This window comes from Pinus tabuliformis, chromosome 9 (genome assembly GCF_031772625.1).
Source record: "Pinus tabuliformis cultivar Carrire ecotype Pingquan chromosome 9, CPIR1, whole genome shotgun sequence".
Classification (NCBI taxonomy): domain Eukaryota; kingdom Viridiplantae; phylum Streptophyta; class Pinopsida; order Pinales; family Pinaceae; genus Pinus; species Pinus tabuliformis.
The window spans coordinates 785,503,315-785,521,769 of record NC_142307.1 but is presented as its reverse complement, the minus strand read 5'-3'; the positions used below and the strand labels follow the sequence as shown (position 1 = coordinate 785,521,769).

Genomic DNA, 18,455 nt, shown 5'->3' with positions numbered 1-18,455 from the left:
GGAATCATCAATGATATCCTTCTCAGATTTAGGCACAGAAGGACCTTCTAGTATATCCATATCATCACTCTTGTTATCAGGAGGAGTGGGTGGAGGAAGGTCCTTCGCTTTTCCAAGTGCAACATCTTTATCAAATGTTACATCCCTGCTAATTTCAACCTTCCTTTGACCTGGAATATATATTCTAAATGCTTTAGAATCTTCATTATATCCAACAAACGTACCTTTCCTTCCTATAGCTTCCAGCTTGTTTCTTTTGTCCTTCGACACATGGAAACACATAGGAACATATACTGCAACTTGATTTGAACATATACCGTTGTGTTTGTTTCTTTAGCCCAAAGGAACTTAGGTAACTTTTGATTGTGGAGCATGGCTCAGGAAGCTTCCATGATGGACCTGTCCTTTCTTTCAGCTACTCCATTTTTTTCGGGAGTGTAGGGCACACTAGTCTCCTTCTTAATTCCTTCCTTCTTGTAGAAGTTTATAAATTCATTTGAGATGTATTCCCCGCCATTGTCGGACTTGAAGATCTTTATTTTCTTCTCTATATGATTTTCGACCAAAGCCTTGAATTCCTTGAACGTTTCGAAGGCCTCATCGTTGTGCTTCAAATAATATATCCATGTCTTCCTTGAGAAATCGTTAATGAAGGTGATGTAATAGAGATGACCCCCAAGTGAGTGCACGGGCATTGGACCACATATATCAAAATGAAGATATGAGGGATGTCTTTCGTCTTGTTTTTGCTAGAGAGGAATGGTCCCCTTGTCTTCTTTCCACTGGTGCACCAAGGGCATACTCCATCATGTTGAGCTTGAACATCGGGGATACCAAAGATTAACTTCTTCAATTTTGGAAGAGCTTCATAATGTATATGGGCCAACCTTTGGTGCCACATCTCGCTTTTGATGATTTGTATTATGGACCATAGCTAGAAGAGTTCTTCTAGTGACTCTATAGAGTCCTTCAAACCTAGATCCCAATGTGAAGGCATTTCTCATATAGGATCCAATAGGCCAAGTAAGTACTTTTCCTTTGATGAATGCAACCCTCATTCCTTTATCCTCCAAAGCAGATATCGATACCAAATTCTTCTTCAATCCCAACACATACATCACATCATGAAGCAAAACAAATTCCCCAGAGTTCAAATGAAATTTGACAGAACCAAATCCCTTTACGGGATGAGTGGTATTGTCACCAAGAATAATCTTCAAATTGGTCTCCCTCTCTACCAAATTAGAGAGAACCTCCTTATATCCAAAGAAGTGATGAGAGGCCCCACTATCAACTAGCCAACTATCCCAAGTATCCAAAGGAGATGAACTAGATAATGCGGAAATAAGAATATATTCAGATTGATTAGTAGCATTACTTTCATACCTGGAATTCCTTGACCTCTTTGGTGGACGATAGCTATCTTCATGATCATCAGGAGAGTCTCTTCTTCTTTTATTCCTTCTTCCATTTCTTCTATCATCTCTTCTTTCATATGACTTGTTGTTGTTGAAGCCACAGTTATTGTTGTAGGACCTTGAAGAGTTTTTGGGGCATCTCTCTTTTTAGGATAATCTCGAGCATAGTGACCCTTATGATGACAATTGTAGCATTCAACATCTCTATCTCGTCTTCTTGAATCCTTGGAGTCTCGATTGGATTGAGGATGTATTCTTGATTTAGATGGCTTTCCCTTTCCTTTCATCACGTTCTTCTTGCCTTGAGCAATGAAGGCAGTGGGTTCTCCTTCATTTGGATTTTGAATTCTTCCTCTAGATATCATTAGTCTTTCCTCTTGATTGCATAAAGCAAGTAGCTCATTAAAAGAAGGGATCCTTTCCCTGTTGTTGATAGAAGTAATGAACATGTCCCATGATGAAGGAATACCACTAAGGGTTGTCATCACCAATTCCATATCAAGTCTAATTTCTTGAGTAGTCTGAAGTTGTTCCATGATCTCAGTGATTCTTATGAAGAATGATTGCACAATTTCTCCCTTATGCAACTTAGACTCCTTGAGTTGATTTTTCAATTCCATTATGTGGCTCAAATTGTTTACCTCATACATGCCCACAATCTTATTATACATTTCTTTGGAAGTCTTCAAGGATGAAATATAAACGAGTAAATGATCTTCTTAACTTTAATCTCACCTTTCTTATACTTGGATTTGGTAGCTTGAGGAGCATTTTTTGGTGGTGGTGAAATCTTTCCTTCCATGTACTCCAAGACATCATACTCATCTAAAATGACATTGATTCTAGTCTTCCATGCTGCAAATCCAAATGAGTCAGCTAACTTTTTATTGTCCTTGAAATAAGAGGAGACATCTTGCCAAAAGATTTTCCCCTTTTCTCCTTGAAATAAGAGGTAGACATCTTGCCAAAAGATTTTCCCCTTTTCAATCCACTGCTTAGAAGATAGATGCTCTTGCTCTATGTCTCTTGGGCTTGTCTTCACCTTAGCTCTGATACCATGTTAATTTTTCATCAATTGTTCTATGTTGCAACTATTACTTCAACAATATCCAATAGCGTCCAATTTAACAATTTCCACTTCTTCAATTTAACCAGTGATAGTAGAGCAATAGTAGATAGAACAATTATTCAAATGCACAATGAAAGACAACCAAGAGATAAGAGACACAATATTTGGTCAATGACCAGGGAAAAACCCCACTAGGGGGAAAACCCTTGCAAATATTCTTCTATTAGATTGTCTTCAAAAGTTCAACAGAGAGAGTACATCGTCCAGAGTCAAAGCCAAACTTTGACTAGCCAATATACAATGTCAATATCCAACATCCAAATATGCCAAACAACTATCCAAATTAGAAACAAAGGAGAGAGAGAAGTCAACAATAGTCAAATCCTTTTGCAAATTTGTCCCGATCAACAACAGTAAATAGTAGCAAAGTCAACCCTAACCAATCAATGATCAAGGGTCAAAACAGTGGTCTAGCAACTCGTTCAAGGATATTCAAATTCGGCCTCAAAAGTTGGTCAAAGTAACCTCAAAATAGTCCCAAAACACTTGGTCAAAGTCTGCTCTTCTTGCTGTGGTCAAATTTGTGGTCAGCCCTGAGGTCAACACTGGTCAACTAACCCAGATTTTCTTGATCTTTGTGTCTTCCAATGTGGCCTAGAGATATATAAAGTTTCCACTATGTTTACCCAAAAACCGTAGTCAAAGGAGGTCAAATACTTTAAGTCAACGATGGTCAACTCCCTGCAATAATGTTGAAATTCGGCTTATTGAAACAACCACCTATTCTCCGCATGTGTGAGATTCCTTCCAATTTTGAGTTGTATGAACCAATAGAATGAGGAGAGAGAAGATACATTGTGATTTGATGATGTGAAAAATGAGGACTCATCTTGTATTTATATGCAACTTGAGATGTGTCATTTGACCTAAGGTTGACCTTAACAATTTTGTGTTTGTTGGCTTGACCTCAAAAATCCACTTTACCTTATCCAAATTGAGTGCTTCAAAAGTCAATTTTGATCCTCTCGAAAAGAGGAATTCAATGCAATGATTATCTCCATCAAATGAGCCATCAAGAATGGAATTTGGCCCTAGTTGCACAATTTAACACTCCCTCTCAACTCGGGAGAATTCCTCTTGCCAATATCTGACCATCGATCATCATGTCATCCTATCATCATGTACCATCTATGCTTGTTTTTTCTCATCTCATGTTGAACATTCTCGAATCTAAAGAAGAAGAAATGTTGCAAGGGAACTCCAACTACCACCCTGTTTCTATCACCATCGGGGAGACTCAACTACCACCCAAAATTATCATCATCATTGTCATCGGGGAGCCATGGCTACCACTTGGAACCAAAGACAATGGACGAGACCAACCTACCCTAAGTGTATGGATTACACTCTATCCCAAAGTCCCTGCAATAGGTGAGATCAATGTAAGGATCACACTCTACCCTATTGTCCCTAACCATCCATCTTAACCCAAAAGAGTTAGATGGTAGAACACTTGCATCCACCAACTTGGGTGAGACCCACCCACTACAAGGGGTAGGGATCACACTATCCCAAGTCCCTCAACCCATTGGTCAGATGAGAGAGGTTATCCCACATAGTGGGTAGGACGCTAACTAGAGCATACTTTGACTAGGGGAGATCCCAGGTCTCAATGCCCTATCGGTCACAGGTCTCTCATCTCTAGAAGCCCTATAGCTCCATTCCTCACCCTGGTAGCTCAACTAGGGGGGAAGAACACTGCTTAGTGTTATTGATCAACTAGGACCCTTGTTTGAAAGGGTCATCTCAATTAGCCCAAGTTGCTCTCTGAAGACCAAGCACTCCCCTTCAACAACAATACTAGTGGACTGTGCACTATACTCTTGGAATCAACCCAAGCTATGACACTTGCTATGCCACATTTATAGCATGTGGAAATCATGTCCGACTCAACTGGATCTCCTTGTCGTAAACATGTAGAGGATGTTCCTTTTGTTCTTCTCTCTCCATGATTCAATGTGACACTCAAGCTATTGCCAATGATCACATTCATATGTTATGAATGCGATACATCCTTCTTTCTGATATGCCTTTACCTTTGAACAATGTTCCTTCTGACAGTGTTCAAGTTTTCTAGAGGTGGATAAAATGAACAACATTGCTCCATACTTCTATGTCTATGGTACCAGGCAAATGAAACTTCAAACCAACATCTTTAGCAAAACCAATATATTATCACTATGATTATCGATTCTCCTAGTTGTATCTCCAACATAAAAAGACTGTCAATCTTGTCAATCCTCTAGTATTTTTGGCATATCGTTGGCATTATAACATATCTATGTAACAATTACGCTCCAGTTCATGTTGGACTATTTGACCATGGCACTTGGCCACGAAGTCTTCTCCTTTTTGTAAAATCATTACTATTCACTAACACCTATCAATTGAAGGGTCGATTGAGGAAATGTTGCTCCCCCTTGGGCTGGAAACACCTAATAGGTTGTCCTTTAGACACTCCTATCTTGGGAGGAAATACCATTGCGAGTTCAAGGCCCTAATTTTGGAAAGGAAGCCTTATTTGAAGTATTAAATGGACCTTTTATATTCAATCTTGGTTCACTTAGATGCAAAAATGATTATGGTCTCTGATGACTAGTTACTTTCATTTAGACTTTATGTTGTGAGATAGGTGGTTGAACAAACCATGTTCTAGGCACCTTACCCACAGGTACCCAAGCCTCTAGAGAAATATATTGACACCCATAGGTGAAGTGTTGAGAGCCTTGGGTCTCAAAGAAGTAACACATCATACTTAACCCTGGGCACCTCCTACACCCAAGACGTTCTGCCACTTTGCACTACATTTGATGAGTGTTCAAGATGATACCCCTGGACCCAACATGCCACCAAGTCAACTTTACCACCTTATGAGGGATGGCAATTGATTCAGGGCCTAGATGAGGATTCTCTCACCTTCAGAGACTTGGGAGGGCTAGTAGCACCGGGAAAGCCCTCAACATTGGAGCATAGATGGACTTTTGAGCAGTTGGGAGCCCAGGAGACCCATTTGTGGTGCTCCACGTGGATTTGTGGATCACAGAGAGCCATTGATAGAGATTTGAGGGCCAACCCTCAAAGGATGATTTTTAGGTGCTTATGCTTTGGAGCATCTCCTATGGATGATGTCAGCCTAAGAGGCGTCATGACTCGCACCTAGCTATCTTTTGCTTTTATGTTGAGAGCTAGTGGGTTGGCTTGTAACCCAATGCATCATTATGATTTTACTTATTTGTTAGGTGATTTTAAGCAAAATTAGAACTCCATCCTCCTCATATAAATAGAGGAGCGGACTATTTCATTTTCATCATTATCACTTGTGAATTTGGCCTCTCTTGTGAGAATTTCGGTCTCTTGTACCTATTAGAGAGATGTGATCTATGGAGCATATTGTGTTTTGGAGTTTTGTTTTATCTTTGGAGAAGTTTCCTTGGATCAATGATTGGATTGTACATGCATATTATCTTGTAAGTGCCTTTTTATTGAAAATTTCTGATTTCATGTCTAATGTATGGAATAAATTGATGATCTAGGTTAAATATTGTGCCCTAATTTTGTTGAATATCAATTGTATTGAAAACTAGGTCATATTATTGCATGCATTACTCATTGTATGATATGTGAATGACAATCTCCTTAGTGATCTTACATTAGCTCTCCCAATTCAATTTTGATCCCTAAAAAAGGTAATAGTTATGGTTTTGATGCTAGGGCATCAAAATATCCTTACTCCTTTGCAAGTTCTAGCCAATCTCAAGAATCCATAGACTCCATCAACCCTAGGACTAGGCACTGGCCATCCATTGTTGGTGATCAAGTCAATTCTTATCCATAAATCCATTTTTTCTCTCTTCTATAATTCAACCCTCTTAAGGCCAAGGGACTTAACTAGGGCTTAGTGCGAATTGGCTAGGAAAAGAAATTTTTGGTTTGGAAGGTCTCCACATTAAGGGTCGTAGTGGTTGCCTCAAAATCATTCCCTTTGGTGGTCATTCTTTTTGTTTTCATCCATTAAGTCTCTTGCCCTAGTTGTTCACCCTAGGATAAACCCTAGTAAGGTTATAGTGTCAACTTGAGGGCTTGTCGAAGGTTTCATTTGGCTTTACCTAACTATTGGAAACCTTTTCTTTGCTCCTTGACCTTACTTCATCCCAACTCTCAACCTATCAATCGAACCCTAGGTCTCACATTTCCTCAATTTGGCCTCTCTAAGGAAAGCAAATTGCTTCTTCTTCATTGTTGGAGCCTTGTACCTAAGTTGTGCCTTTCTCTTAGAAGCCTCTTAGTCACCTTATACGTTGAAACCTAGAATATCCATTGTAGGCAACCTTATACTAGGACTCCTCCCATTGGTAAAATTCCATAAAGAGTGGGGGGTAGTAGCTGTGGTGATAGTGGGCTACTACCTTATTGTTGTCCTTTGGTCTAGTGATAGGCTTGTAGGTCACCCCTCTCCAAGGCCTACTAGATTTTGTGGCAACATATCCAACTCTCAGCAAAAAGGTGGTATATCCAAATAAATCTCTAGCCAACCCATAGCAAGAAAGCATCCATATCCAATTAATTCCTGTTGTGTTTGTATCCAATGAAGGAATACTTTGTAGCTTTCACTCAGACACTTTAGTAGATATTTTGGGCTTTGGTAGCCCTTTTTAAGGGAGTTCCTCATTTGAATATATTCCTTTCACTTTAGTTTTCCCTTCTAAATTTGCACACAATGTACCTTTGAATTAGGATTTACTCGAAGGTAGATTATGCTCTTTTCAAGGAGCATATTGCACCTTACAAGAATTTAGATGATTTAGGGTGTAATTTATTTTGGTACGACATTGTAATTTGTACTAGTCACTTTAAAGTTAAACCCAACTTAACCCAAAGAAATTAAGAATCAATAGAATAACTCCTCTTCTATAGAAGTTTCCCTTTCTCAAGTTTTATTAACATCTTCTTCAAAGCCTTTAAAAATACATGATATGACTAGTTCATGAATTTAGTAATAAAATTTGCAAATAAATAAGTCATTTCAACCAATATTCACTATAATATAATGCCATGATGTTATTTAATGACTTATTTATAGTATGAAATAAATAAACTATGTTCCACCAAGACTCTGGTTCGGAGAGACGTGGGTGCGAGGAGACACACAGGGGGGATGTGTGGGACTACCCTCAAATTTTAGGGAAATTTTGGGGGTGTGGGAGTACCCTCAAATTTTAGGGAAATTTTGGGGGTGTGGGGGGACGTCGGGGTACACACACACACACACACATATATAATTCAAGTTCATATTCAATAATGAAAGCATAAATAGACTAATAGTTATAGTTAATACATTGATCCCCACATAAAATTTAAATTCATAATTGAATTAAATAATGACATACATTGATCCATCCTCATCATTCATTTTGAAACAAACATCATTCATCGATACCATGAGATTCAATAATGAAATATTCAAATATATTTATCCGAATCATTCACCATTCTATAATCTACATTGATTTAAAAATTAAATTCATCATTCATCATTCTAGAATCTAAATTAAAATTTAAAAGCAAAATAGACTAGTATATTACTATATACTATATACTATATATTGAAGTAAGTTTGAACACTAAAATAGTAAATCACTAAATTCGAAATTAATATAACTCAAAGTCTCAAACTCAAAAATAGTTAAGAGTGAGGAGTCAATAATCGGTGGTCATCAATATCTAGTGTCACACAGTTAAAATTGAAAGGTAAAAATGGACAATGAGGATTGAAAATAAAATTAACATGGAGTCAATCTCAATGCTAGGTCCTCTACATTAAGTGTTATTAGACAAATTCGAGGGGGGACGATAGGGGATGCCCAGAAGCACCCCTTTTGGGGAGTCACATCGCCCACATTGGGGAAATGCACCCCCCCTTGGAACGCTGTAAATAAATGCAAAGCTCATTATTGCTTGAAATTCATACAATTTTGTTAATATATATTTTTATGTTAATTATTCTTTAACAATTTGAAGCATGTGATATATTTAATTTGGTATCTTATATGTACCTATATGTTCATTTATGAATGATAATATGTTTTAGCATATTAATACTTTGAATTTTCTCTTAATCATCATGGAAGGAAATTCATATTATGCTGCATATAGCATTAACTTCATTTTTCCATTGTTATTTTTTAATGATTATAAAAAGGTGAAACTGTGTCAAACATTTCTATGATGGTTAGTTGCGTAATTTGTCTATTGATAAGTATTGAAAATAAAAATATAGATATATTATAAAGAGAAGAAAGAACAACATAGTTTGGTTTTTAGGTAGGCTCCTAATATAAAAAAAGAAAGAAACATATATACAAGTAAAAATACAAACAGTGAAAGCATTAAAATGAGATAATTATATGTTTATATTGATCTTATTCAGTTAAGATGTTTGCAATAAATGGATAGTATGTGATCTAATTCTTAATACTTGATTGTGATAGTTACTGTTAGATACACCAATCTATGGGCGAATTGCATCACTTAATCTTTTCAAACCTCGAGTGAGTATATTTTAATTTTTCATAATGCTAATTGAGAGTTAGTTTCTTAAATTTCTTTTTATTAAGTTTTATTTGCATTTTTTTTCTATTATGCTTTAAATTTTAAATTTACCTGAATTTAACCTCTCCATCTCCACTGAAAGGAGTACTTACATTTATGCACTTGATTGGGATATTCAAATCCATTTATTGGTATTGGCATGTATGGTTGAGTCTTCCTCTTTCTTATCTTATTTACATAATTTTTGACATGTGTGTACATTACTCTTTTACCAGCCGGATGAGGAACAACATGTGCTTTTTAACAGAAAGATGTATGGCTTTTATTCTTGATCGGAGTACTATATCTTATATAATTTTTGACATGTGGGTGTTATCACTCTTTTACTAACAGGAAGAGGAACACGATGTACTTTTTCTTTTAACAGAAAGATGTATGGCTTTCATTTTTGAATGGGATTCACAAGCCAGTCAGCTAGTTATAAGGTAATAATTAAGCCACTGTTTGCTTGAGATTCAATTTTGAATACATGTTTGTAACATTGAAAGGTTAACAACATATCTGTTAAAAGAGTGAAATATTTTCATGTATAATACAGATACTAAGGTAAAATCAAAATATATGGATTTAGTGAAGATGTAGAAATCTTGAATGAATAAATGTATGAGAACTACTCTAACTATCGTACTTTATGGAAAGTAATATATAAACCAATGTTTGCACGAGATTCGATTGTGTTCACATGTTTGTATAACTGATAGGTTAAAAATAATATCTATTATATATTTGGCCATGAAACTTTTCTTGTATAATATATATTATAAATACTAATTTAAAATGAAAGTAATTGCATTCAGTGAAAATGTAGAACTCTTACATGAAAATCTACGAGAACTACTCTAGGTATCATACTCATGGAATGGAAGTGTGCTATTTTTATTTAGTAATTTACATTAACTTTGTATTGATCAAGGTATAAAGCTTTTGGCATCTTTGTTTAATTGTTTGACTGAAAGTGTTTGTTCTTTTACATGAGGAGACGTAGAGAGTCTAGACCCAAAATAGAAATCAATAATATTTGAAACGATGCCTTAGATATCACTGGAGAAATATGTGAAGGGACTTTGAAAAAGTGGGGGGTTAACAACAGAATCAAGGTTCAAATCCCTCAAATCAACTTAGCCGTGGAAATGACTGCGTTGCTCTTGAGAAGCAGTGAATTAGAGTTTTAGAGTTGATTGGTTCAGATGGATTCAATGTTAGAGCATAATCTCATCACGTTCTCTAGGGAAATTCTTGTAATGCCCTCAAGGGTTTTTATTGTAATGATGGCCAAAGGCACATGCATAAAGAATTGACTTCTGTTTCATTTTAGGAGTTCAGCCATTTCTGCATCCTTTGTCTATTAATGAGAAACAAAAGTTTCCTGTCACAAGGAGGTTTTTATGCTCTAGTCCTTTTAAACTTGAGCCTTAGGGTTAATCTAAATTACTAGTTTACAACAACAAACAGTGGACAATATTTTATCACATTTCAACCTGACATACTTTTAGCCCATTTTTTTATGTGGTTCACAGACCCCGAAGATTGGTGGCTGCTTCGTCCATGGAATATTTGTATCGGGCAGATCCACCTGAAGGGATCACTTCCGACCGTCTCAATCATTGAGCCTAACCCCAAGAGTGTCGAGAGAATTGAACCCATGACCTCAATAGCAAAAAAGAGCTTTAATGACAGGGACTCGACCAATTGAACTAACGCTTGGGGCTAAAATATTAGGTAGCCCATGAGAAGAGGTACCAAACATATACCAACAAGCATCAATGCTTAGGGTACACTTTTCCAAGCATAAACCAGATCCCAAAATTACTTTATTGCATCAGATTTACATCCGTAAATCTGCCCTATTTATCTTCAAGACGAATGATAATCAATTTTAGTAAGTATTGGACAAATGTAAGCTTCATATGTGTGTGTGTGTGTGAGAGAAAGAATGGAGTAAATGGAATTCCCATCAGCTGTTCTTGATCATGAAATACTAGAATGTTAGGATGCGCACATCATGTTGTATTACAAAATCGAAGGTAAATATGGTGAAGCTTCTATCCTAAAGCTTGAGGATGATTTGCATGAAGAAGATCTTCCCTGTCCTCCCACCCATGAGCCTCATCCTCAGAAAATGATGTCAAGGAAATATGTGATAGTCAAGACATTCAAAATAATGATGAGTTTCTTTGTATTGAAAGACAAAAACATAATTGTTTCCATTTTAACGGGGATCCCATTTATGACATAAACAATGATTAATCTAAAGATGAGATGGCGATTATGCGACATGTGGACAACAAAGCATAATTAAAGAGAGGGAAGACCAATTCACTAATATGGTTGATATGCAGGATTTCACCAATAACACGATTGGCAGACTAAGGGAAAAGTTGCTAGGCAACGAGATTTCAAGTGGCATTATTTTTTGGGAAATTGGTTGAAACACAACAACATGTTGAGTGTCAAGTGCTAAGAATTCCGGGAAGACCAATTCACTAATATGGTTGATATGCAGGATTTCACCAATAACACGATTGGCAGACTAAGGGAAAAGTTGCTAGGCAACGAGATTTCAAGTGGCATTATTTTTTGAGAAATTGGTTGAAACACAACAACAAGTTGAGTGTCAAGTGCTAAGAATTCCATCCATGTGTCATTGAACATCATATTTTTTCAGATATGGTTGGTCTCCACATTGTACATCTACATACATCACTGATGAAAGTAGAGGGGTAACAATCTACTTGTGGGTTTTTTTTGAAGCCACCTTTGGAGCCACTCTTGAGCATGTATTTTATGAATAATGTTGATGGGTTGTCCCATTATCACGACTATATCATTTGCATCCATCATTGGATCAATGAATATTGCAGCATCACAAGTAAGAATTGTCATTGCACTAGTCCTTTTTCATTTGATTGTGATTCCACCTTAGACTTTTCTCAAAAGATGAAGGGAGTTTCAACATATATCTTCTTAGGGTTTTAGCAGGGGTACTCTAGAACTTTTTGGCCACACCATATAAGCCCAAAGGATGTGCCTTATAACCTTGTAAAGTCATGTGGGTTTGTTTTTTTTGTGAAAGTGACTCTTAGATCCCCGTTGGTGTGGATGGCCATTGCTATTCTTGGTATTGTTTGTTTCATGATATGTTTGCCTCTATGTCACTGTTGACTTCCCATTGGTGGGTGGTAACTCCTTGCTTTGATGGATATTCTTATATCTTGGAATGGTGTGTGGGTGTCATGGAATAGCCATTGCTAGGAATCATGGTTTAAGGGAGCACTTGCATCAATAAAGCCTTGTAAAGGTAATCACCACATGTACTTTTTCCTGACAATGTCCTCTCTAATCTCGTTGCACCCCCCTATTCCACATGTGTCATGTGTCTTATGTATTTTGCACTCCCCTTTGGCCTTGACTCTATATCTTGATAGTCTTATAGTTCCAAATTCATTTATATCTCTCGAGGCATCATGTTACGTCTTTTGAGGCAAAGACTGTGTCCTTTTGATTCTCCATGCTAAGATGGACCGCTTGTATTTTGAAGCAGTTAGAGTGCCCTCACAGATATCTAGTTACAACAATGGACCCATTTGGGGCAAGAGGCCTTTCCATATGGCATTGCAAGCAACAAGATTTGAAGGTAGGTGATGCAATGGTTGAGGAAGATAGGACAAACAAATGTCATCTATAAGCAAAGTTAGTTCAATACTCAAGAAAAGTGACATCAAGCCAAGCTCTGAAGCATTTATTCCACATGTAGGCAATGACATCATCCTCTTTGGGGCTATTGGATGGTGTAAATAAATATGGGGACAAATAACGGAATGTTGGAGACTATTCGTGTAACTTGGAGCCCCCAAGGGCTCCCAAGGGCTAATTATTCAAGTATCAACTTCAAATTACTCCAAGAAAAGGTTAAAGCGCTTGGAGTCAAGATAACTGCTAGCATTCCCAGGAAGAAAGAGAGGAAAAATTCTTCAAGCAAGCAAAAGAAGCATTTTCAAGCAAGACTTTGAAGGAATAAATGAAAAAGCAAAGCCCCGAAGGGCTAATTCAAGCAATCTTAAGCCAAAATTAATTCAATTTTCAAGTGTTTACTCAACAAGTAATGTAGCCATTGGAGATTTTTTACCATTGGAGAAAGGCCAATCCATCATCCAAGGAAAATAAGCAAGGTCAAGGAGGTTGTTCAATATTCCAAGTATTCCAAGCCAAATAAAGAGAGAATCCAAGGGAATGTTTCACCTTCAAGGAAAATTTATTTCTTCTATGTTTGACGTCACGTTATTTATTGAGGGTTCTATGACCAATTTTTGAGCTTGAAAAGTCATTCCCATGCCTCATGGAAGAGCTTTGACTTATACTATAGGCACGAGCTTTCATGTAAGGCATATTTTGAAGGATAATAAGCATTATTTGAGACTTTAACGGAGCAAATTTTGAGGAGGCGTCCTCCTTTTTCCTAGTTGTTGTTGGGTCAAACCAAGGTCAAATCAAGCTGTTGGACCACCAACGAAGAGTTGATTTTACAAGAAAGTTAGCCATGCAATTAAAAGTGGAACATTTTGTCATCTAGGGTCAGAATGACCTCTCACGGCCTCATCTATGTAGCATTTTTCTTTCGTTTAGGGTTTTTTCAATGTAAATTTGAAAAATTAAATGTTTTAACTTAGACTCCAAGAATTTTGTGGATGGTAAGCTACTTATTTTGTGCGAGACCAAGGAGGTTATTTTTAAGAACCTCATCTATAAATATAAGCCTTCTCCTCCTTGAAAAATCATTGTAAACTTGTTGAACTATCAAAAATGTGAATTTTTTCATGAGACAAAAGGTTGTACATGTGAATTCTTTTCTTTTGTTTTTGGTTGATTAAGTATTTTTCGAAGGAAAATTTTGGAGCAACACAAGGTTACAACAAGGCTAAGTTAATTTATCCAAGGAATATTGGAAGAGTTATAGGGTTCATCTCACATCTTCTATTAATTCATTCAAGAGACATGATTCACTCCCCTCTCTAGAGGTAAATAACATTATATTCAATAATTGTTGATTGCTTGGTTGGAGGATTCTGACTCTCCTAGTGGAATTTTGATTCTATTACTTGTCTTGTTTTGATGCTAGGGTTGTATCTTTGGTGTCTCACCTAGCATTCCAAAACCTCAAGGATTGAGATACTAAATCAAGAGAAGACATAATTCATTGTCCTTGACTCTTGTGGAAAAATGATCATATCCTTATTCCAACAATTTGTAATCATTTTATTTACAAAATTATATCTCAAAATTCTTTATATCTTTTTTGTGCCCTTACACATATAACATCGTTATTTTGTCTTCTATTGTGGTAATAAGCTATCTTATTGAATTTTTTGGTGTTTAAAGCTTATTTTCTTAGCATATTGAGTACTTTTTCATTGTTGGTATGCGATAACTTTTTGTTACATCACAAATGAGATTATAATTTGGTTATTTTAGCTCTTCCATATACTTCATCTAGGCACTGGTCTATTATTTCTTTGGTTGAGTTGTTGTAAGGATACTACCCGTGGCATTTAGTGGGAGTTGACCTAAAGTGAGAGTAATACATTGAGGTGATAGTGAGTGTATTCTTTATAGTGCTCTTACTATATAGCAGCCTTGGTTGAACCTTGCCAACATGGCTAGTTTGAGCGACAATAAGCTCCTAAGCTGTGCACCCTAATCGAAGCAAATCATAAAGAAGTAAAATACACACTTGAGGGGTGGAAAAAGCAAGTTGAGGAAAGAGGTAATTCTCCTACCTTATTGTCACATGCAAACACTCATGATGTAGGACATTTATTAGTTGGTCACCTGGCTATGGAACCTTGCCTTGAAGCCTTTCCCATTCCACGGCCACCATTTTGACACACCTATGAATTGATGGGCTAACTTGGGACAAGTCAATTCACCTTGGGGGTTGGAAACACTTAATAGGGTTATCCATCTAATTATCTCTAATATAACGAGGTAACTTGTTTACTGGACTTGATCTAGTTAGACATTTAAAGGTGAGCTTTGTGTGAAGTATTACTGCGCTCCCTGTTACCCACCATTTTGTTGGTGGTACCCTAGATTCTTTTTGTTCTAGAAGATGGTCCTCAGCTGGCAGCCAACAGCCCCTTGTAACCACCAACTAGCTTGTTGTGCCACTTCAGCGCCACCTGAGCCAACCATCTGTCATGATTGTATGTTTGAAGGTGGGCCTCCCAAACCTAAAGGTATGCCTTGTCATTTGGTAATTGATTATTGTAGTTTACTTATCATGGAAACATTTGGGCATGCATTAATGGGGGGATTCGGTGGAAAGAGTGGGCTAGGTCTCTTCTCTTGTCTCCTAGACCGATTTTGGATGTTAACTTTGGGACCTAGTCCCATGGGATCTCTTTTACTGACCTTTGGGTTTTAGGGATGGTACTTCATGGGAAACCCTGATTTTGGTTATGTGGTCCCGCTCCCTCATCCACATATATCACTCCCCTTACGCTCATTATAACCCATTCATCATTCCTCCCACCTGGGTCCACATTCCTCCACTGGGTCCACAGAGGGTTAGCCTTCCCCCTCCTCTTGCCCACACCTTGGGTCGGGCCAAGAATGATGCCCCAGAGATTGATGCAGCTGAAAAGAAATGTAAAAGCATAATTGGCCACATTCAACAGGAAAATATATCACAAAATGCAAAAGATGGTCGGGACAAACACATTTAACATGTGGGAAAAAGCCAATGTATGAGCTCTACCCTATTCTCATGGCCATCACCTTGGTTCCTATAAGCCCTAGATGAGCCTCTTTTATCATTTAGGAACCCATGATTGTCCCAACCCCTGGTGGGAAATGAACCGCCCCACCGCAACGGGGGTATCCACTGCTATAACTTACATATCATGCTCTTAATCCTTGAGCTCTGAGCAATTAACCAAAGAAAAATCATAAAAGGCAAAACGAAAATGAAGAAGGGTGGAAAAATCAAGTCCGGGGTGACTCATGTACCACGATTTCTCCCTCTTATACATTATATACGGTTAAAATTGGCAACCAGGGCAAAACTTCATGTGGGTCATCTTATTCATGGCTAATAATATTTTTATTAGATTCCTCTCGTCGAGAGGTGTAGGATTGATATAAAGATCATCCAATTCCGATAAGTATTCATGAAGATATGAATCTATTTTGATTATGGAATTATTATCAAGCCGACCTACAACTCATGTAGGCTCAGAAGCCCAACAGTCGCATCTATTCACCCACCAACATTGTGTATAAATATAAGAGGACTTTTCCTCATTTAGATTCACTCATCTCATCACATCTCTCTCTCTCTACTGCGCAGATATGAGTCTCTTCTCTACTGCGCTGAAATGGGTCTCTCTCTCTCACACATGTGAAGCCGGAAGCTGTTGAATTTAAAGCTGCAACTGCAGAAGTAAAGATTGACTTGCATGGCCTAGAATATCTCCTCTTTGGAACTGCGCTGTAGGTTCATCTGAATCTCCTTTGAAAGCCGCAACTTTTGGTGGTGGAATGAAGTCAATCCGACGAACGGTTTGCAAGATATCGACTGCCCTAATTTGAAGCCGGAAACTGCTGAAACTGAAGCTGCAACTGCAGAAGTAAAGATTGACTTGTGTGGCCTAGAAGATCTCCTCATCTGAACTGCGCTGTAGGTTCATCTGAACCTCCTTTGGAAGCTGCAACTTTTGGTGGTGGAATGAAGTCAATCCGACGAACGGTTTGCAAGATATCGACTGCCCTAGTTTGAAGCCGGAAACTGTTGAATTTGAAGCTGCAACTGCAGAAGTAAAGATTGACTTGCGTGGCCTAGAAGATCTCCTCTTTGGAACTGCGCTGTAGGTTCATCTGAACCTCCTCTGGAAGCCGAAACTTTTGGTGGTGGAATGAAGTCAATCCGACTGTCAGTTTGTGAGATATGGTCTGCCCTAGTTTGATAATGAAGCCGCTAATGCTGATGCTACTGATCTAGGGTTTGCTACTGCTGATATGAATCAGATTTATTGTACTATTTCTCTCTGCTGAATTATTGAAGATAAAAGAAGATTTGATCAAAGGGTTTCCCCACACATTGTGGGGTTTGTCCCTGGCTAGTCGCCACATCTTGTGTCTCTTGCCTTGGCTTGTTTTCTGTCGATCGTTTAATGTTCTATCTGCACTTTACTTTATGTACATGTGATTGCTAATCGGTGGAATATTATAAGAAAAAGAAGTAAACTGTTATAAGCATAGAACATACCATAACTTAACATGGTATCGGAGCTGAGGTGAAGACAAAGCCCGATCAAGAGCAAGAGCAAGAGCAATCATTGAAGAGAAGATTGGCAAGGCTATCCTAAAAGAACTATGGGGTCCTCAACACTCTTTCCTGCCGAAGACAAGCTCCGTGAGAAAGCTGACTATCACGGATGAAAGATGTCTATCGATATAACCCTTGAAGATCAAGGAGTGCTGGACCATGTAAGAGTCAATATTGTTGAGCCTTCATCAAATGCATCTGCTGCTGCCTGGAACAAATGGAAAAATGGAGAAGTCAAAACAAAGAAGATCATCCGGGACTCTATCAACAAGCGCTTGGTGGCCTACATCTCTGATCTAGACACCTCCAAGGAAATCTACGACAGACTGGTGAGTTTATTTAAAGTTAATGATGCAAATCAAGTTTTGTTTCTTAGAAATAAGCTGAGGGAAATCAAGAAGGGTAAAAATGAAAGTATGCAAGCATACTTCTTAAGAATCACCGAGATCAAGAACGATCTCCTATCTATTGGGGAAACTATTACTGACAGAGAAATGGCACTCACAACTCTTGAAGGATTACCATCTGAATGGTATGTGTTCAGGACTACTCTTCTGAACTATAATGTAATTCCTGGTTTCGAGGAATTAATGGCTAGATGCATTCAAGAAGAAACAAGGGAAGAAGTGTAAGAAATGCCCATGCCTAAAGGTCCTCCTGCTGCCTTTTCTTTTCATGCAAAGAAAAGAAATAATTCTGGGACTAAATCAAAAGGAAAGGCTGGACCTAAGGCTAGAAGAAAATGGTGATGTTACATTTGTGATAAAGCAAGTCACTATGTATGAGACCTGAGCATCATGATGAATGAGATCATGGACATAAAGGGCAACATGAGATCGTGGACATATAGGATAGCATGATGATGATGCACACTAGTTTGAGCAGCGTTATGATGGATAAAATCATGGACATGGGCAGCATGATGATAATCATGATTAGAGAAGCATGGTACAGTATGCAGTGGTGCAACTCGAAA

General features: G+C 37.8%; 1 protein-coding gene across 1 annotated transcript in view; it reads left to right on the top strand.

Annotated features, from left to right (window-relative positions):
- The window catches only part of LOC149151086 (DNA damage-binding protein 1a-like), a 164,791-nt gene that overhangs the window by 54,141 nt on the left and 92,195 nt on the right, over positions 1-18,455 (top strand). The window contains exons 3-4 of the mRNA XM_089443056.1: positions 9,036-9,095; positions 9,490-9,581. Coding sequence (XP_089299182.1) covers positions 9,036-9,095; positions 9,490-9,581 — 152 coding nt within the window. The remainder of the gene's footprint in view (positions 1-9,035; positions 9,096-9,489; positions 9,582-18,455) is intronic.